The sequence below is a fragment of the Lepidochelys kempii genome, chromosome 1, assembly GCF_965140285.1.
Source record: "Lepidochelys kempii isolate rLepKem1 chromosome 1, rLepKem1.hap1, whole genome shotgun sequence".
NCBI classification, from domain to species: domain Eukaryota; kingdom Metazoa; phylum Chordata; order Testudines; family Cheloniidae; genus Lepidochelys; species Lepidochelys kempii.
The window spans coordinates 353,756,175-353,777,625 of record NC_136380.1 but is presented as its reverse complement, the minus strand read 5'-3'; the positions used below and the strand labels follow the sequence as shown (position 1 = coordinate 353,777,625).

General features: G+C 51.6%; 2 protein-coding genes across 4 annotated transcripts in view; one reads left to right on the top strand and one right to left on the bottom strand.

Annotated features, from left to right (window-relative positions):
- The window catches only part of LOC140905553 (hematopoietic lineage cell-specific protein), a 60,174-nt gene extending 45,840 nt beyond the window's left edge, over positions 1 to 14,334 (top strand). For 2 of the 3 annotated variants that reach the window (XM_073329073.1, XM_073329074.1), the window contains 6 exons: positions 5,771 to 5,840; positions 6,166 to 6,320; positions 7,371 to 7,484; positions 8,990 to 9,320; positions 11,136 to 11,207; positions 13,455 to 14,334. In XM_073329073.1, coding sequence (XP_073185174.1) covers positions 5,771 to 5,840; positions 6,166 to 6,320; positions 7,371 to 7,484; positions 8,990 to 9,320; positions 11,136 to 11,207; positions 13,455 to 13,591 — 879 coding nt within the window. In that variant the 3' untranslated portion in view covers positions 13,592 to 14,334. Of the gene's footprint in view, positions 1 to 5,770; positions 5,841 to 6,165; positions 6,321 to 7,370; positions 7,485 to 8,989; positions 9,321 to 11,135; positions 11,208 to 12,328; positions 13,428 to 13,454 lie in introns of those variants that run through there. The other variant, XM_073329075.2, reaches the window with a different exon arrangement.
- Positions 14,335 to 17,288: 2,954 nt separating this feature from the next.
- Positions 17,289 to 18,246, bottom strand: LOC140907155 (olfactory receptor 5V1-like). Its single transcript, XM_073332456.2, is given in 2 exon segments — positions 17,289 to 17,402; positions 17,404 to 18,246. Coding segments are annotated over 2 exon segments (957 nt in total).
- Between the last annotated feature and the right edge of the window lie 3,205 nt (positions 18,247 to 21,451).

The following is a 21,451-nucleotide window of genomic DNA, read 5'->3' as shown; positions in this document are numbered from 1 at the left end:
TAAAAACCTCTAAGGAAGGAGATTCTACCACCTCCCTAGGTAATGCATTCCAGTGTTTCACCACCCTCTTAGTGAAAAAGTTTTTCCTAATATCCAATCTAAACCTCCCCCACTGCAACTTGAGACCATTACTCCTCGTTCTGTCATCTGCTACCATTGAGAACAGTCTAGAGCCATCCTCTTTGAAACCCCCTTTCAGGTAGTTGAAAGCAGCTATCAAATCCCCCCTCATTCTTCTCTTCTGCAGGCTAAACAATCCCAGCTCCCTCAGCCTCTCCTCATAACTCATGTGTTCCAGTCCCCTAATCATTTTTGTTGCCCTTCGCTGGACTCTCTCCAATTTATCCACATCCTTCTTGAAGTGTGGGGCCCAAAACTGGACACAGTACTCCAGATGAGGCCTCACCAATGTCGAATAGAGGTGAACGATCACGTCCCTCGATCTGCTCGCTATGCCCCTACTTATACATCCCAAAATGCCATTGGCCTTCTTGGCAACAAGGGCACACTGCTGACTCATATCCAGCTTCTCGTCCACTGTCACCCCTAGGTCCTTTTCCGCAGAACTGCTGCCTAGCCATTCAGTCCCTAGTCTGTAGTTGTGCATTGGGTTCTTCCGTCCTAAGTGCAGGACCCTGCACTTATCCTTATTGAACCTCATCAGATTTCTTTTGGCCCAATCCTCCAATTTGTCTAGGTCCTTCTGTATCCTATCCCTCCCCTCCAGCGTATCTACCACTCCTCCCAGTTTAGTATCATCCGCAAATTTGCTGAGAGTGCAATCCACACCATCCTCCAGATCATTTATGAAGATATTGAACAAAACCGGCCCCAGGACCGACCCTTGGGGCACTCCACTTGATACCGGCTGCCAACTAGACATGGAGCCATTGATCACTACCCGTTGAGCCCGACAATCTAGCCAGCTTTCTATCCACCTTATAGTGCATTCATCCAGCCCATACTTCCTTAACTTGCTGACAAGAATACTGTGGGAGACCGTGTCAAAAGCTTTGCTAAAGTCAAGAAACAATACATCCACTGCTTTCCCTTCATCCACAGAACCAGTAATCTCATCATAAAAGGCGATTAGATTAGTCAGGCATGACCTTCCCTTGGTGAATCCATGCTGGCTGTTCCTGATCACTTTTCTCTCATGCAAGTGCTTCAGGATTGATTCTTTGAGGACCTGCTCCATGATTTTTCCAGGGACTGAGGTGAGGCTGACTGGCCTGTAGTTCCCAGGATCCTCTTTCTTCCCTTTTTTAAAGATTGGCACTACATTAGCCTTTTTCCAGTCATCCGGGACTTCCCCGGTTCGCCACGAGTTTTCAAAGATAATGGCCAATGGCTCTGCAATCACAGCCGCCAATTCCTTCAGCACTCTCGGATGCAACTCGTCCGGCCCCATGGACTTGTGCACGTCCAGCTTTTCTAAATAGTCCCTAACCACCTCTATCTCCACAGAGGGCTGGCCATCTCTTCCCCATTTTGTGATGCCCAGCACAGCAGTCTGGGAGCTGACCTTGTTAGTGAAAACAGAGGCAAAAAAAGCATTGAGTACATTAGCTTTTTCCACATCCTCTGTCACTAGGTTGCCTCCCTCATTCAGTAAGGGGCCCACACATTCCTTGGCTTTCTTCTTGTTGCCAACATACCTGAAGAAACCCTTCTTGTTACTCTTGACATCTCTGGCTAGCTGCAGCTCCAGGTGCAATTTGGCCCTCCTGATAAGATCCGCTAGGATTTCACCATTAAGCCAAGCTAGTCGCCTGCCATATTTACTATTCTTTTGACTCATTGGGATGGTTTGTCCCTGTAACCTCAACAGGGATTCCTTGAAATACAGCCAGCTCTCCTGGACTCCTTTCCCCTTCAAGTTAGTCCCCCAGGGGATGCTGGCCATCTGTTCCCTGAGGGAGTCGAAGTCTGCTTTCCTGAAGTCCAGGGTCCGTATCCTGCTGCTTACCTTTCTTCCCTGAGTCAGGATCCTGAACTCAACCAACTCATGGTCACTGCCTCCCAGATTCCCATCCACTTTTGCTTCCCCCACTAATTCTACCCGGTTTGTGAGCAGCAGGTCAAGAAAAGCGCCCCCCCTAGTTGGCTCCTCTAGCACTTGCGCCAGGAAATTGTCCCCTACACTTCCCAAAAACTTCCTGGATTGTCTATGCACCGCTGTATTGCTCTCCCAGCAGATATCAGGAAAATTAAAGTCACCCATGAGAATCAGGGCATGCGATCTAGTAGCTTCTGCGAGCTGCCGGAAGAAAGCCTCATCCACCTCATCCCCCTGGTCCGGTGGTCTATAGCAGACTCCCACCACTACATCACTCTTGTTGCACACACTTCTAAACTTAATCCAGAGACACTCAGGTTTTTCTGCAGTTTCGTACCGGAGCTCTGAGCAGTCATACTGCTCCCTTACATACAGTGCTACTCCCCCACCTTTTCTGCCCTGCCTGTCCTTCCTGAACAGTTTATAACCATCCATGACAGTACTCCAGTCATGTGAGTTATCCCACCAAGTCTCTGTTATTCCGATCACGTCATAGTTCCTTGACATCACCAGGACCTCCAGTTCTCCCTGCTTGTTTCCAAGACTTTGTGCATTTGTATATAAGCACTTGAGATAACCTGTTGATCGCCCCTCATTCCCAGTATGAGGCAGGAGCCCTCCCCTCACAGACATTCCTGCCTGTGCTTCCTCCCGGTATCCCGCTTTCCCACTTACCTCAGGGCTTTGGTCTCCTTCCCCCGGTGAACCTAGTTTAAAGCCCTCCTCACTAGGTTAGCCAGCCTGCTGGCAAAGATGCTCTTCCCTCTCTTCGTAAGATGGAGCCCGTCTCTGCCCAGCACTCCTCCTTCATGGAACACCATCCCATGGTCAAAGAAACCAAAGCCTTCTCTCCGACACCACCTGCGTAGCCATTCGTTGACTTCCACGATTCGACGCTCCCTACCTAGGCCTTTTCCTTCCACGGGGAGGATGGACGAGAACACCACTTGCGCCTCCAACTCCTGAATTAGGTGTTCGCCTACCCTGTCTATGAGTTTACTCAGAAGTGGGAGGTTAGAACCAATGTGTCCAGGGTTGGCTTTTTCAGTGTCACTTGCCCTATTGTGAATTTGAAGGGAGAAGAGATGATTCCTTCTCTGAATGAGGTGCTAGCCATTTTGGTCAGGAGTGGCACCAGTCCATGACTCTCTTTCACAGGCCAGGAATAGGATTCTCTGGTCATGCCTCCTGTTTGGCATCCAGGACATCTTGCAGAGTGAATGTACTGACCTTGGAGAATGCAGGCAATCACTGGTGTGGGGGGCTGTTTGAGAAGTCTTCCCAAATGTGTGGGAATATACAGATCACTTTGTGTCAATGACCTGTCCTCCTTTGGGATTATGTTTTACCTCCTTTCGTGAGCTACAGTTTATTCTCAAATAAATTGGTTAGTCTCTAAGGTGCCACAAGTACTCCTTTTCTTTTTGCGAATACAGACTAATGCGGCTGCTACTCTGAAACTTCATTATTTACTTTCTCCACACCATCATGATTTTATAGATCTCAATCATATCCCCCCTTAGTCACCTCTTTTCCAAGATGAAAAGTCCCAGTCTTATTAATCTCTCCTCATATGGAAGCCTTTCCATACCCCTAATCATTTTTGTTGCCCTTTTCTGAACCTTTTCCAATTCCAATATATCTTTTTGAGATAGGGTGACCACATCTGCACGCAGTATTCAAGATGTGGGCGTCCCATGGATTTACAAGACGCAATCTGATATTTTCTGTCTTATTATCAGTCCCTTGCTTAATGATTCCCAACATTCTGTTCGCTTTATGACTGCTGCTGCACATTGAGTGGATGTTTTCAGAGAACTATCCACAATGACTCCAAGTTCTCTTTCTTGAGTGGTAACAGCTAATTTTTACCCCATCATTTTATATGTATAGTTGGGATTATGTTTTACCATGTGCATTACTTTGCATTTATCAAATTTGAACTTCATCTGCCATTTTGTTGCCCAGTCACCCAGTTCTGAGGGATCCTTTTGTAGCTCTTCGCAGTCTGCCTGGGACTTAACTATCTTGAGTAGTTTTTTATCATCTGCAAATTTTGCCATCTCACTGTTTACCCCTTTTTCCAGATCATTCATGAATTTGTTGAATAGGACTGGTCCCAGTACAGACTCCTGGGGGACACCACTATTTACCTCTCTCCATTCTGAAAACTGACCATTTTTTCCTACCCTTTGTTTCCTATCTTTTAACCAGTTACCGATCCATGAGAGAACGTTTCCTCTTATCCCATAAGAAATATCCCTATTCATTGACGATTCCCCATTTACAATTGTTAGGAGTGCGATCAGTTCACCAGTTTTTAATCCATTTGATAGATGTCATATTGATTTTTATGCAATGCTATTTTTTAAGCAGAATACTGTGCAGAACTAAATCTAATGCCTTACAGGAGTCTATTACATCAGCACAGTTACCTTTATCATGCAGGCAAGTACTCTCTTGAAAGAGTATCAGTTTCACAGCATGGCACAGGACATTTAAGAAGGAAGAGGGCAATACACCTGTGACTTGTCAGCTGACCCCCAACCGAGCTTAAAGGAAGGCATCTGGGCCATATAAATGGACAGAATGGTCTGAGAGTTTGTGAGGCAGAGGCTTAGGTGAAAGTTGCTGGAGTTCAGTCTGGCAAGGGCAGTTGAGAGCTGCCAGGGACCAGGGGACTGGAGGAGGCCCCCAAAGGAAGCTGTAGCTGATGCCTGGGGGAAAGCTGAAGCAGGAGAGCAGCAAGAAGGGTTTGCCAGCTGACCTTCCCAAGTCAGAGAGCCTTGGCCAGAGGGCTGGAGAGGGCTGAAGGCCACAGAGCAGCAGAGGGAGTAGACTGCTGATTTCTAAGCCACGAGCTGAAGCTAAGGGAGAGGGCTGAAGGCAAGGGAGCTGCAGAAGGACTGATGTCGCCATGCTGGAGAGCTGAAGCCGGGGGAACAGTGCATGGGCTTGCCTTCTGGGAAGAGAGGATTTGCACTCTAGCTGGAATTGCTGGGCAGTTTACCTGGCAGAAGGAAGGAGAGGACTGAAGAAGAGCCCAGGTTTGGTGGAAGATGCCACATAGGTATGTGGCGCGTTGAAAGATTAGATGTTAAGGACTATGTGCATAGAATTTTGGGGTTTTTGTTATGGTCTATCTTCCACTATGTTTTTGTAATAAACTGGTGCCAAGGAGGAGGAGAACTGAGGCAAGAAAGCTTGCATGGCATTACTGGGAATTTTGAAAGAGGGAAACTGATGTACACATGTTGGTCTGCCATGGCCTGCTGCTGGATGGTGCTTCAGATGCTACCCTGTGACAACCAGGTTGGTTTGACAAGACCTATTTTCTACAAAACCATGTTGATTAGCATTAATTGTATTTCTACCCGTTATTTCCCTATTTTCTGCTGCCCATGTCAGCATTCCATTATTGTGGCCAGGTTGCAAAGTGCAAAGAATTAGCAACAGAAATTAACAATATTAATAGTCAGTGGAAGAGCTAAGACTCTCCTCCTGGCTCCCAAGCCCCCCAGGTGTTGTCCTTACCTGTAGAGAGGGGAAACTGAGGCACAGAGTGTCTCGCCCAGCGTCACACAGCAGGCCAGTGGCAGAACTGGGAATAGAACCCAGATGGGTGTCCAGCTGGGCTGTTGTCCTGGGGACTCTGGCTCTGCTGCATCTCTTCCCTGGCATGCTGGATGTGCCATTCTCTTCCCTTTTCAGAGTGCCGCTGGCTTTAATGAGATGGAAGCTCCAACTTCCTCATATGAGAAGACCAAACCTGTGGAGGCAGGTAAGACACTCGGAAACAACCAGAGTGCCTAGCCCCGGCCCTGCAGCTGGGAAGAGCCTGTATTCCACGGCTGTTCCTACAGCCTCCGCAGCCAGAGACTCTGCACTGGGCACGTGGCTGCGGGGTTGTGCGGGTTTGGCCTGCAGGCTGGAGGGGGGAGATGATGGGGTCAGTGGGTTTGGCCTGGGGGGAGGGAGGCAGCCCATTAAGAGGGAGGGGGACCCCAGTGGGTTTGCCCTGTGGAGACAGGGGAGGCCGGTTGGGTGGCGTATCCCAGCAAGCTGGCCCAGGCTGCCTGTTCCTGAAAAGCCATTTCTCTGTGCAGCCTCCAGTGGAGCCAGAAGCCTGAAGTCACGATTCGAGAGCATGGCCAAGTCAGCTGACGAAGAGAACAGGAAGCGGGTGGAGGAGGAACGCATGAGGCGCCAGGCCCGGGAGCAGCGGGAGCGCCAGGCAGCTCAGCAGCAGCAGCAGGAGCAGGTGAGGGGCCCAGTGCCCAGCCACGGCAAGTGCTGCCCTGTCCCCCCTGGTGGGGCCAGGATCTGGGGTAGCTGTTCGCTGAAGGGGGCCCAGCAGCATTGTCCCCCTCTCTCAGGGCGGGCAGGGACTTTCCTGAGCCCCCTCAGCAAATTAGTGTTGGAGCCAGGCATCCTGATTTCCAGGCCAGTGCCTGATCTGCCTGCCTCAAGGCAGACACACACCAGGGTGACCACCCATCCCGAATTGGGCGGGACAGGCCTGAAATGTACAGTTCAAATCCCGAGCCTGGGCTGAATGTCTCCGGGACAGCATTTGTCCTGGATTCCCTGCAGCGCCACTCCACAACTGCCTGAGTCTTGGGGACAGTGCCAGCCTCTTCCTGGTTGGGGGGGCTGAGGTGGGCCAAGAGAGGTTGTGGAATCCCTGTTGTTAAAAACAGGTTGGACAAATACTTGCCAGGGATAGTCTAGGGTTTACTTGGTCCTGACTTAGCGCAGGACCCTTGAGGTCACTTCCAGTCCTACATTTCTATGATAAGAACCTCCACTACGTGACCAGATACCCCCTTTCCCTCCACAGGGGCCTCTGTGGTGTGTGCACTGGGGACTGGTCTCAGCCTTTCCCCACACCGTGGCCCTTTCTGGCACATGGATGAGGGGAGCCTTCCTGAAGGAGAAGCATTCCTGCTCAGAGGTGCTGGAACAATTTGTATAGTAGGGGTGCTGAGACCCATTGAACCCAGCTGTAAATCCTGTATATAATGGAAACCACTTCAAGCCAGGGGATGCAGCAGCACCCCTAGTTCCTGCACCTCTGCTCCTACTCTGTGGACCCTTCCTGAGGCTGATTCCTGCAGGTCCCACACGACCAATGGGTCCATTGCCATTCGGTCCCTTAGTCTCCTGAGCGGGGTTTATGGGAAATGGGACAGGCTCCAGTGGGAGGAGAATGAGGCTTGTGTGTAAACTGCCCCATCAGGAGTAGGAAAGGGAGTCACTCTGGATCCTGTGCAAAAAGACTGAATTGTGATGACGATCTCTCTCCTGAAAGGAAACCCAGGAGGATGAAGAGATGAGCCGTAACAAGCCAGGTCCCACGCCAGCTGTGGTACCCAGGAGGGTTTGCAAAGAACCAGCAATGCTGCCTAGTCCACAGGGACAGCAGGTACAGGGGGCAGCACTGGTTGAGGGCCACAGCTGCTGGGGAAAGACAGCGTGTAGGTCAGAATCAGGGGGGCAGGGGGAGGGCTGTTACTATGAAGGGAGGGCAGTGTGGGGAGGGGGTCATGGCTACTGGGCACTTTACGTTTCCCACCTTCTGCAGACCAAATCTGGAACTGGACTCAGGGGAGGGGTGAGCAGCAGCTGAGTGGGCAAAGGCCTGAAGCACAGCTGAGGGGCAGAAGAGATTTCACAGGGCAGCACGAGAGGCCTGGAACACTGGGAGAATGGTTCCAGTTCTAAGTGGCTCTGGATACTACCAGATGTTGATAATGCTGGACTGTGCCTACATCTCTGTAACAGGGCAGGGAGCTGCTGCTGCAGTGTTATATAAAGTGCATGCCAAGTCTTTCTGCACCTCAGCTTAATGCTCTGCTAAAGTACAGGCCAGAGCTGACTTTTCAGGAAGCATGCACAGAGTCAGTTCAACCTCAGGACAAGGGTGTGTAAAATCCTGGCAAGTAGATGTTAATAGCTTCCAGCAGCTTCTCTAATAAATTGGTTAGTCTCTAAGGTGCCACAAGTCCTCCTTTTCTTTTTGCGAATACAGACTAACACGGCTGCTACTCTAATACCACTCTTTATGGCCACAGAACACATTGTAAAGAGTATTTGGAATGCTATGAATAACTTTTAACCAAAAGCTGTTAGGCCACACCTATACTGGTGTGCCTCATACAGACCTCTCACTTTGTTGCTGTTATATACACTTAAATATAAGGTTCCAACATAATATCTACACTTCTGTACTTCAACACACACACACACACACACTCGCCTCCAGTCTTCTCTCAGAGGTGATTTCCCAGTCTTTATGCTATAGCTGTCATATGTAGTGTGTCACCTGCACTCTGCAGAGCTTGACACCCGCACACGCTTGGTGAGACAGATCTCTGTTGCTGATCGGGTCTGATCTCTGCCCATATTGAATGTAATCAGGGCATGTTTCCTGTTACCATTTAAATGTGCTATGGTGTCACTTGTGTAGCAGCTGGAAAAGACACACAATACTGACAGCACTCGCCCCAAGTGGCCTTGCTGTAGCCGGGAAGTGTGTGTGTTGTTTTTTATCAGCATTTGGTTTAAACTGGCTCAGCCATTTTTAAACCACAGGGTTTCAGCTGGTTTGCGGTTTCCAGCGGCTCCCTTCCCTTGGGACTAGCTTACAAACAGCCGTTTTGCCAATGGTGAGATTGGCACCTGCCAGGTAAAGCTCAAGTTCTGTGGCTCTGCACAGTTCTTGGGCAGCTGCTTAAATCTGTTATTGGGATGTTTCCTTTAAAGCCCTTCCGGTGATGGGCATCATCAGTATGCAGGTAGCACGTAGCACCCCTGTCAGGGATCAGACCCCTTACTACTGAGCAATGCACAGACATATGCAGGTCGAGTCCCTGCCCCACAGTTTATACTTGACATGGGCTAGTTTCCCATTCTTCCCTCACTGCACAGCAAGAGGCAGACACGCAGGATGAGGAACAGCCCCCTGCACTGCCACCGCGGCCCTCAGACCTGGGCGAAGGCTCCAGCAAGCTGCATGAGGAGTCGCATGGGGAGGAGGCCATCTATGCCGACAGCGTGGATCTGCAAGGGGACTATGAGGAGCTGCCAGAGCCCTCAGACTATAACGATGGTGCTGACGTGGACAGAGACTATGAGGAGCTGCTGGAGCCCTCCAGGGAGCCGGAGGCCATCTGCGATGAGGGTGTCGATACGAGTGAGGACTATGAGGAGATCCCCCCAGAGAGTGCATCCAGCAGCATCAGGAACATTCCCTGCTCTGGTGAGTGACAGGGAATGAGCTCCTGGGGCATGACTCTAGGGATGCAGGTGTCTGTCTGCATTTCAGGGCCAGGCCAGGCAGGCACTGTGGTGCCATAAAAACACCAGAGAGGAACTCAGCACCATGTTGCTCTGCAGTGATTGTCCTCCCCAGACACTGTGGGGAGCCTTGCTGGGGGCAGCCTGCTTTGCTCCTCCAGTTGGGAGAAATGGTGATGGAGTGGGGGTGGGGAGTAAGCAAAGCACTGCCCTATTCTAAGTTCTGAGACTAGCGCAATTAGTCCTGGGCCAGCAATAGACTCACCTGCTCAAGAGGGGCCAGGGTGGGCTCGCCCGAGGATGGGACAATGTAGTGTGCTCTGGTGCATAGTGCTGTGTTTTGCAGGGAGTGATTTCCAGCCATGCCCCAAAGTCTCTGCTGATTTGGTTCATTTCCAGCTGCAGTTCAAAGAACTGATGTTGACCTACAAATGCTTAAGTGATTTAGAGCCTGCGCCCTCCTGGTGTGAGGCCTTCAGAGTTGATACCAGCTGGTTTTAAAGGGAGTGGCTTCCAGCAGGGCATTCTGAGGGAGAGGAGCTGAGTGGCACACGCTCCCTTGTGACTCACAGGGCATTCTGTCTGGTCTGTGGCTGAGGTTTTCATACCTGCTAGGAGTGTACAGCCAAATCCCCCTGTTAGCTTTTAACCCAGTGTCCCAGGGGCTGAGAAGGGATGATGGGGTGTGGGGTGGTTCTGTTTAGTTGCAGATGGCAAAAGATCAATTTGATACAGTGGAAGAGGCTCATTTTAACAAACCAAAATTACTAGCACCTTCCTGCCCACCTTGTCAGTTCCCAGCACCTGCAGGAGACAGTGCCCGGTGCTGGCCCTGCACCCGCACGGAAAGAAATAACTGAGAAGAGCCCTGCATCCTGCCAGCCCATGGAGCAGGTTCTGGGCACCGGGAGAGGCACCAGAGTGGAGCACATAGACACTTGCTGTGGGAGGTGGCGAACAAAGCTGCATCTCAGAGCTGAACACTGAGCACTCTGCCTGGGCCTGGGAGCCCAAGTGAAAGCGAGTCTGGCTACAGCTCTTTGGCCCTGCTGGGCTTTGTCCTAGCCTGCTTTTGGCCAAACACCTGGACCCTCTCTCTTTGGCAGCACCTAGGACTCTCCCCCTGAGCGAGTACCACACAGTGCATGGCCCAGGGCAAGACCACTACCAGTGGCTAGCTTAGCTGACTTCACGCCTAACGTGTTGGCTTTTGTGCATTGCATTGTAAGGCACTTCTCTTTCCCAGTCAGTGAGAGCTGTGTGCCTGATTACCTTGTGGTAAGTGTCAGCCAGTGCATCCATCTTGTGCCCTGGCTAAGGACCAGAGGTGCAGTGAGTGCTCTGTCTGGTCTGGCCCTTTTCATAGAATCATAGAATCATAGAATATCAGGGTTGGAAGGGACCCCAGAAGGTCATCTAGTCCAACCCCCTGCTCAAAGCAGGACCAATTCCCAGTTAAATCATCCCAGCCAGGGCTTTGTCAAGCCTGACCTTAAAAACCTCTAAGGAAGGAGATTCTACCACCTCCCTAGGTAACGCATTCCAGTGTTTCACCACCCTCTTAGTGAAAAAGTTTTTCCTAATATCCAATCTAAACCTCCCCCACTGCAACTTTTCCGCAGAGACAACAGCCACTCTGAGAAGGGATGAGACCTTTCCCCAATGATGGGGCCTGAGGCTCAGAAGGGGAAGGGAGATCACCCCTGTAAACCTGGCAGGGTCTGTGCATGGTTTGGGGCTGCCTCCTCCTGAGCTGCCCCCTGGTGTTTTCCTGCAGGAGTATCTGAGAATGTGTACGAGGCAGATGATGCTGGGATTTCTGCTGTGGCTCTGTACGATTACCAAGGAGGTGAGTCTGTCTGTTTGGCCTGGGGAGTAGAGGGAAGGAGGTGAACTGCCTGCATGGGAACGTGTGGGAGGGGGTTATCCTGGATGGCAGGTAGGGGAAGGAGAAGGGCTGAAGGTTCTGCCTGAATAACGATGCAATATTAACCTCATGCTTCAAGGCCTAAGCCAGACTCCAGCTATGAGGGTACGTTACACTTAAGGTTGCCAACCGTCAAATCACACAATCCCAAATACTCTTGCCCGGCCCTGAGGCCCCGCCCCTGCCCCTTCTCCGAGGCCCCACCCCACTCACTCCATCCCTCCTCCCTCCGTCCCTCACTCACCTTCACGGGGCTGGGGCAGGGGGTTGGGGTGTGGGCTCTGGACTGGGGCTGAGGGGTTTGGAATGTGGGAGGAGGCTCTGGGCTGAGCCTGGGGCTGGGGATAGGGGTGCAGGAGGGGATGCAGGGTGCAAGTTTTGGGAGGGAGTTTGGGTGCAGGAGTGGGCTCTGGGCAGGGGCAGGGGGTTGGGGTACAGGAAGGGATGAGGGGTGCAGGCTTCAGCCGGGCAACGCTTACTTTGGCCGGCTCCCAATCGGCAGTGCAGTGGGGCTAAGGCAGGCTCGGTGCCTGCCCTGGCCCCGCGCCGCTCCCGGAAGTGGCCGGCACGTCCCTGCAGCCCCTGGGGTGGGGGGGTCAGGGGGCTCCACGCACTGCCCGTGCCCTGAGCACCGACTCCACAGCTCCTATTGGCCAGGAACTGCAGCCAATGGGAGCTGCGGGCGCAGAGCCTGCCTTAGCCCCGCTGCACTGCTGACTGGGAGCTGCCCGAAGTAAGCAGGACCAGGGTGTTCTGCACGCTGCCCCCTCCATGCGCCGCTCCCGGAAGCGGCAAGCACATCCCTGCATTACCCCTGCCTGCAGGCACCACCCCCACAGCTCCCATTGGCTGCAGTTCCTGGCCAATGGAAGCTGTAGAGTTGGCATTCAGGGCATGGGAAGCGTGCAGAGCTCCCTGCCCCACCTCAGGGATGTGCTGGCTGCTTCTGGGAGTGGCGCAGAGCCAGGGTAGGCAGGACCCTGCCTTACCCCCACTGCGCTGCCGGACTTTTAGCGGCCTAAAGTCTCCTGGTTTGGCTTCAGTACCCTCCAGGAGATAGAGCCCGATTCCGTGAGACTCCCAGCGAAACCGGGAGGGTTGACAACACTCGTCACACTGCAATCAAAGACATGTGGCACCGAGTCTCAGAGCACAGGTCAGTTGACTCAGGTTAGCAGGGCTCAGGCGGTGGGCCTAAATATTGCAGTGTAGACATTTGGTCTGAGGCTGGAGACTGGGCTCTGAGATCCACCCCCTTTGCTCAAGGCAGAACCTATAAACTGCAATTTTTAGCCCACCAGCCCGAGCCCCGTGAGCCCGAGTCAGCTGACTTGGCCAGTGTCAAGGAGTGTGGGGGAGTCCAGGCCCTGCACCCCTCTTCCTGGGATCCACTGAGACTCTCAGCCAGCCAGTAAAACAGAAGGTTTATTGGACAACAGGAACACAGCCCCCAACAGAGCTTGTGGGTACAACCAGGACCCCTCAATCACGTCCTTCTGGGGGAGCAGGGAGCTTAGACCCCAGCCCTGGGGTTCCCTGTGTTCCTCCACCCAGCCCCAAACTGAAACTGAAACTAACCCCCCCCACACTCCCCCCCAGCCTGTCTTCACATTCCTGGGCAGAGGTGTCACCTCCCCCTCCCCCTCCCCCTCCTGGCTCAGGTGACAGGCTCTCAGGTCTCCCATCCCCAGGGCACATTCCCAGGTCAACACTCCCCCCTCCCTGCTGCGTCACATCGTCACAGCCAGCCATTGCTTTGCTGCAGGTCTTTGATTGCAGTGTAGATGTACATACCGTTAGAGACCAGAATGAGACCTAATGTGGGGGCAAAATACCCCTGCCCTGCTTCTGCCCTGTTCTTGTGCACTCCTCTGAGGCATTTGGTACCAGCCACTGACAGATCCTGATTCCAGACTAGGTGGGTTGTGGGTCTGATCCAGTCGGTCAATTCCTATGGTCCTATGCTGGGATGGGACACTGAGGAAGGGGAGGTGGGGGGAACCACTGGTGTGGGATGTAAGTGGAGAGAAGGGGAGGTCTGCCAGGATGTGGTGGTGGCCTCTGCTGTACTCCCCATTGGGGTAATTTTTGCCCCCCGCCCATCCCAAGGTGGCTTTGCCCCCAGGAACAAATTGCATTGTGCCTCATTTTCTGCTTTCATTTTTGCAGAAGGTGACGATGAAATTTCCTTTGACCCCAATGACACCATCACTCACATCGAGATAGTGGATGAGGGCTGGTGGCGGGGGTGCTGCCATGGCAGAGTTGGCCTCTTTCCAGCTAATTATGTGAAGCTACTTCAGTGAGACCTGCCATTGCCCAAACCCCTCTGGGCTGCTGCCTCTTACTGCTTCAGCGCTTTATGTGTAGCCAGGGAGCAGCTCAGCTCAGCCCAGCTTGCCAGCGTGAGAGAGAAATTAATAAGAAATGACAAATAGGATCCTGGGGGGCAGCCTGGCCCATGTGGGAATGGGGTGGGGGGTGAGTAAAGAATGGGGCATGGGGTCTTTCCCCTCTTGGAGGTGCTGATTCCAATCCAGCCCCAGGGTGGGAGCACTGGCTGCCTCAGGGGAGTGGGGAATGGGATACGGGACCTTTCCCTCTAGGTTCTCATTTAAGATCAACCCCTGACTAGTAATCACCAAAGTCTTCTGCATGTGCTAGCCTCTCTTACCTGTGTGGGGGGCTTAGCTCAGTTCTGGGTGCACCTATATCTGTGTAACAGAAACTGTCCCAGAAACTGGATGGCAGCCGTCCCAGAGGCCAAGAGCAGACTATGCCATGAGGAACAAAGTCCTTGTAACACTCTGAGAGGTTCAGCTCAGGCCAGGGTAAGGCACAACACCAAATAGGAGGGGGAGGCTTGAGCTTTTGCTGCCTGGGGGTAAACAGGACTTCAGCCTCCAGGGCGGGGAACTGGGAACCTTTTGCCTTCACTAATCGTACCAAGTTCTCCTGTGTTGAAAGTGTGACTTTGGCTGTACTATGCTGCTCCATTAAATGGGAGATGCCTGTGCAGAGGCAGACAATAAAGGAGAATCTTGCTAAAGCCTTAGACTTCCTGCCTTTTGTTCCTCTGTCCAGTGAAACTATGGCTGGATACCGCGTCCCAGTTCTCGGGTCAAGCCTTTGAAAAGGGTATTGGAAACATTAGAGAGGGTTCAGAGAAGCACGAGCTGAGGTCTGGGAAACAGGCCATAGAGTGAGACACTAAAGGACCTTACCTAGTTAGTGTAGGTTGAGAGGTGACTTGAGCGTGAGCTAGAAGGTGATACCAGAGGGACGATTAATGGGGCAGACACAGGCAGAACAAGAGCTAATGCACAGGGGCAATGGAACATTTCTACTTGGAAAAGAAACTCTTTTTCTGTCTAGAGTGAGTGTAATTAACCACTGGGACATGGGCCCAGGGATGTAGTAAATTGTCCATCAGTTGGAGTCTTTGAATCAAGCTTGGAGTCCTCTCTGAGTTGGTCTAGTTCAACCACAAGTTTTTGGCCTGGAGACAGGAATCACTGGGTGAAATTCTCTGGTCTGCATTAGGCAGAAGTCAGACCAGATAATTGGCCTTAAATCTGTGGATCTAATATCAGGATGGTGCCGATACTATTGGGACATCTGGTCACCCTAGGGCCATGGCCCCACCTACCCCCTCCCCAGCTCCTCACTATGATTAGCATGTGTTCCTGAGCCTTATGTGTATGCAGTGTGTGTGTGTGGTGAGGGGCCACATTGTGTCCCATTGGCAAGAGCCAGGGCTAATGTGGCCCTTGGCACCAAGCCCTGAGCTCCTTACGCCCGTTGGAAGCAATGTAAAACTGAGTCAGGGCCTAAGTCTGGCCTCCTTGAGGCCTTCCACTCCTGTGCCTCATCCTTCCAACCCCTTTGGAGCCCACCCACCAACCCCAGTGACCACAGCAGATGCACCATTTCTGGGAGCCTTTATTGGGATTTATTACAGTACGTCTGCAGTATACCCACCCTGGGGTTGGCCTGTTACATGAGAGAGATCTGGGCAACTCACACAGCTTGCCCCAAGCCTACTGCACAACAGGGTGCAGGGAATGGACTGAACTGGAGTAGGGTAGGGGTAATGTGTGTCCAATTTCTTTTTAACTATACAAGAGAAATCCAATACAAGCCCCTCTGTTAAAGAGCAAACAGACTCAGGTACCTCACACCAACCACCTCCTGGCAGCTGCTGAGCCAGACCACAATCCCGAGGCTAGGATTTGCTAACTACTACTTTAGAGCCATTTAAATACCATCAGAGTAGTAATAACCCAACCCCGGGTCTGTTTAATAACAGCTGAGCAGCTACGTAGCACAGTCTAAGCTGTAAACAAATCACAGCACATGAATGACAGCTTCAGCAACAAGCAGCAAAGCCCTTGGCTATCAGCGCTCAGTCCACTTGTGCCAGCACCTCTTAGCTGAGGGTCTCCAGGAGCTTCACAGATATGGATGACTCAAGCCCCTTGGGAGTAGCATAAGGTCCCTGTTCGTTGTTGGGCACCGAGCCAGCTAGCACAGAGCTACCAGCACTCTGTAAAGACACAGCCCACCACAGGAAGGCAATTGTGTGATTTATTTTGGAGCAGTTTCTCTGTCCCCTCTCCTCAGGAACGTCTGGGCTCTTGGAAACATTTGCTATTTATTTCTTGTGTTGTCTGCATGGTGTCCCAATCTGTCATGTTCCTGTACCAGGTACGGACGGGCTGCAGAGCTTGCATCTGTACCAGAGGCACTCCAGATCTGCTCATCATGAGCTCAGTCAATGCAGTGACAGGTTAGCTTAGAAAATATTTGATACAGGGTGTTGCATCCCATGAAGTGAGCTGTAGCTCACAAAAGCTCATGCTCAGATAAATTTGTTAGTCTCTAAGGTGCCACAAATCCGCCTTTTCTTCTTAGGTTGTCACCTAGCGGCTGAACAGTGTAATACAGTTTAATGTTTCACTACCGCTTCTCTAGAGGCTCTGGCGGACAGGGCCCAGTGATGCGGGAGCACGTCTGTTCTTCTGGGGCAGGGGAGTGCAAATACAGTCAATCAAATGGGATCTATGACAATTGTTGTAGATGCGGGGGAGGCGCCTGTAACGCAGCTGGTGCCGAGGGGCAAACCCACCCCCAGGTTACATAAACTTTCTTTCCAGGAGCAGCTACTGGGTGCACCCTGTTGGCAGCTAGCCAGGGAGGAAGTGGTGTCGGGGGAGCGCTAGGAGTTGGGAGGCCTCTCATGGAGGAAGCTTCCTAGGCTCTACTCCCCCAACCCCTCCTCCCCATTCCTCTTCCCGCCTTGGATGCCCTGCAGAGGGAAGCACCCTTCCAGCACCCATCTGCCAGGGAGAGGAGGGGAGGGAAAGGGAGTGATCGGTGATGTTGCCTCACCCTGCAAAAAGTGTGAAACGATCATGCCTGCCCTGCAATAGCCCAGCCCCTGCTGCCCAGAATACCAACATTTGAACAATTATGTTTCTAGCTTTTATGGTTGTATGGAAACCCAGTGAATGTGTTTATCCCCATCCCAAACTGCCTCCCTTGTGGCTCAGACACCCAGCTCCCACAATGTAGTTCTGCATTTTCAATACAAATCTCTGCAGTACCTTGAAATCTGAAAATTATGGAGCAGCCTAAAATAACTTGAATATTATGATAATCAATAATGTGTGTGTGTGGGAGGAGAGGGGATTTTTGCTGATTGAACTATTTCACATGACAGCTTTTATTGATCTGATGCTACTCTAGCGGCTCCTGTCTACTACATCAGTTTTGCAGAATCTAGGGGCTTTGTGCAGGACATAGGTCGAGCCATTTAGCTTCAGAGACATGGCAGAGAGCCTTGCTAACAATGGTAGCTGTGAAAGGAGTCCCTCTGCCCCATACCCTGGCTCCTTACACAGCTGCCAAGTCTAACAAGCCATTTCCCTTGGAAGTGAAGAGGAGCCATTACAGTCAGAGCAGAGCAGGAGTCACCTCCCAGCTCTCACCTCAGCCGGGACCTCACTGCCTGCCTGGGGAAGAATATTCCTTCCTCTGGCTCCCTAGAGCCTTCCTCAGGGCCCCCTTCATTTCCTGGTTGTGGAGGCTGTAGATGAGGGGGTTCAGCATGGGGTTTGACGATGCAGTACAGTGTGGAGACCAGGGTGTCCACCCCCATGGAGTAGCCTGCACTGGGGAGATTGTAGTTGAGGTTGGCCATCCCAAAGTATATGGTGACCACGATGAGGTGTGCGGCGCAGGTGGAGAAGGCCTTGCGCCTTCCTTTGTTGGAGCGGGTCCTGAGGATGGCTGCCAGGATGTAGAGGTAGGAGATGACGATGAGCAGAAATGGGCTCAGGCCCACGAAGATACTAGCCAGATGGAGTGTGACCTCATTGACATAGGTGTCACTGCAGGTGATCTTCAGCAGGGGAGGGACATCACAGAAGAGGTGGGGAAGCTGGTTGGCATCACAGAAGGATAAGCTGGAGGCCATGAAGGTGTGAATGGCTGAGTCCAGGAGACCCCAGAGCCAGGACCCCATGGCGAGTGGGAAGCACACCTTCCGGCTCATGACGTCAGTGTAGCGCAGGGGGTTGCAGATGGCTGCGTACCGGTCATAGGCCATGACGGCTAGGAGTGCACACTCGGCTCCCGCGCATGACATCAGGAAGAACATCTGGACCATGCACTCGCAGTAGGAGATGGTCTCCTGCTCACACAGGAAGTTCACCAGGATCTTGGGGACTGTGACTGACGAGAAGCAAATATCCAAGCAGGATAAGTGGCTGAGGAAAAAGTACATGGGGCTGTGAAGATGGGAATCCAGCTGGATGAGGGTGAATATCATGGAATTCCCCACCAGGGTGACCAGGTAGAGCTCTAGAAACACCAGGAAGAGGAAGGCCTGGCCATGGGGCAGGCTGGAGAAGCCCAGGAAAATGAACTCTGTCACCTGTGTCTGATTCTCCTGTTCCATGGGGCCAGTAAAGTTTGGCTGTGGGGAGAGGGACAGGAAGAGAGAAGAGACTGGGAGTGAGTCAGGAATTCAGAGCTAAACCATCTTCAGCAGCACGCCTGTAATTTCACATGCAGAAGGGCTGGACACTTAGGGTATGTCTACACTGCGGTTAGACAGCTGGGGCTGGCTGCTGCCAGCTGACTTGTGTTCGCGGGGCTCGGGCTGTGGGGCTGTTTCACTGCAGTGTAGACGTCCAGGCTCAGGCTAGAACCCTGGGCTCTAGGCCCCTGTGAGCTGGGAGGGTCCCAGAGCTCAGGCTGCAGCCTGTGCAGGAAGGTCTACACAGTAATGAAACAGCCCCGCAAGCCTGAGTCAGCTGGCATGGGGTCAGCCATGGGTGTCTAACTGCAATGTAGACATACCTTGAGTCTGTCAGGAGCTTCCACCCCCACAATCCTCCTTTAGTTTTGTCCTTCCTGAGCCCTGTGTCTTACAGAATGATCAGGTTCCTAGTCAGGATCGGGACCACATTGTGCAGGGCACGTATGCAGGGAGGAGTGCATGGTAGGCCAGTGCCCTGCCTGAGCTGACAGCCCGTTAATTTGTCTAGCTTCAGCTATTCCAGCCATTGGCTCTTGATATGCCTTGGCCTGCTAGATTAAAGAGTCATCTACAGTCAAATATTTGTCCCCCATGTGGGTGCTACATTCTTTGTTCCTAAGTGCATGACCTTACATTTGGCCCTATTAAGCTTTCCCATTTACCAAGCAATCAAGATTGCTCTAGATCAGTGAAAGGGCTCAACAATCATTTGAGGGCTGGAATGAAATTGGCTTGCACTAAGGGACTCAGGAGCTTGATTTGTTTAGCTTACCAAAAACAAGGTTAAGAGCTCCCTTGATTGACATGTGTGAGCACCTTTTGTGTGGGGAAATAGCGCTAGTAAAGGGCAGCTGGCGGAGAAAGGTGTAACAAGAACCAATGGCTGGAAATTAAAGCCAGACAAATTCAAATTAAAAATAAGGCTCCAATTTTTAACAATGAGAGTGATTGACCATTGGAACAAACTGCCAAGAGACATGGTGGATTTTCCATATTTTTGTCTTCAAACCCAGGCTGGAGGCCTTTCTGGAAGATGTGCTTTATCCAAACACAAGTTGTTACATTCAATACAGGAGCAACTATGGGCTATAATCCTTTGGTCTAATTTCGGTTGCTGGGTTTAATGTGTAGGGGCTGGATATGTGTGTGGGTGGTCTGTGATATACAGGAGGTCAGACTAGATGATTTAATGACCCCTTCTGCTGTTACAGTCTACAGAGCAAATAACATGTTAGCATGCATAAGGAATGGGATAAAAACTAATGTTGAAACTGATTGTGCTGTTATGTAACTCAGTGGACCAACTCACCTGATATACTGGGTTCTGTTCTGGTCACCCTATCGTAGACAAGATATAGCAAAAACAGAGGCACTTTTTAAATGTGTGATAGAAACCCAGAAAATATCCATTTGAAGGGAGTGTTAAAAGATTGAGACTGTTTAGTTTAGAGGGGAAACAAATTAGAGGAGATATGATGATGGGCTACAAAATAATGAAAGGGAGAGAGTAGAGCGGTTGCTTCTGTTTACCCTCTCTCACAAGAGCTGATTTCTCTGTTACGTTCACAGCATACACACAGACAAGTTTAGATACAAATATAAATAATCTTGCTGAAAGGCTGCAGCATAGAATTAAAATTCAGAACAATTACACACAAGAACCAAAAATCAGACAGGAAATAAGCTGCTCCCTAAGCCAGAGAGAGACAATGCCCCACCTCTGTCTAGACTGACTGCGGCTCCCAGAAATGTCACCACAGAGCCGCTAGCCTGCAAGCAGAACCAGAAAACTCACCCACTCCAGGTTACAGCTTGCAATCCAGCACAGCCCTCAGTGCACCACGCTCAGGAGCACACAAGGCAACTGAATGCAATAGATTGAAAGCTCAGTAGGAATCAGAGAAGGATCCCACGTGTATACAGATAACGAGAGCATTCAGAACCACGTGAAATAGAGTAACACAATTACAAGGGCTGTAAAGCCTCCCACTCAGGGCAAGAGCCAGCCTCTGACTGATGGGGTTCAGAAGAACTTCCTGCTGTGCAGTTGTTGTTTCATTCTGGGTTTCTTGCCTTTTCCTCTGAACAGCTTCAAGGTTGAGATCTGTAGGGTTGAAAAGAAAGTGAACAGCTTCCCTCTCATTACCTAGAGACACTGGGAGGAACAGGCGAGGGCCATGTCTACACTAGCGAGCTTACAGTGGCACAGCTGTACCAAAGCAGCTGATCGCTCCCATAGCCGCTCTTGGCCAACGGGAGCGATCTCTCCCGTCGACATAATTAAACCACCCCCAACGAGCGGCGGTAGCAATGTCGGTGGGAGAGCATCTCCTGCCGACATAGCGCTGTAAACTCCGGCACTTCTGTTGGTGAAACTTACATCACTGAGGGGGGTGTTTTTTCACGCCCCTGAGCAACGTAAGTTACACCGACAAAAGGGCTAGTGTAGACATAGCCTCAGTTGGAGCCTGAGCTAGTGCAGTGTGTGTGAGGATCCAGTCAGAAACCAAGGTTGTTATTACAACAGCAGCCCAGAAACAGGAGAGAAACTGCACAGAGTCCAGTTCCGTGACCGAATTAATGTTGCTGTGGAAACCATGACACTGTCTTAATTTTGTGTTAAGGTTCTTTTTACTTTTGTTTTCCCTATTTTTAAAGAAAATGCTGGAGTTACAGGACAGGCGGCCACACGGGAGGAGATTCTGGCAGAGAAGAGCAAGGTCTCTCTCCTTACTACTCGTGGGTAACGTCCCACCCCTGGCCCAGCTGTGGCGCTGGCTGCACGGTCAGAGGTTTGGCACAGCTGTCTGGTCACGTTCCTAAAGCTTCACAGGTTCACCAAGGGGCTGGGTGCTCTGGGTAGGGGAAATGCTGCCTCGGCCTAGGGCTGAACTTCTGCTCGGGGTGAATTCACCCTCTGTGCTGGAAGAGGGCAGCTGCCCTTCCCTGAGAAACCGTGAACCCTACCACTAGGGACCCTGCAGCAGCTTTGCTCCCATGGGGCTTGGACAGAGAATCGCTTTGCTCTGCAATGTTCCACTGGCACAGACATTTCCCTTCCACGCCTGTCAACGTGACTCTTCTTTGGGGAGATGCCCTACTGGACACCAGCTCCCGCACC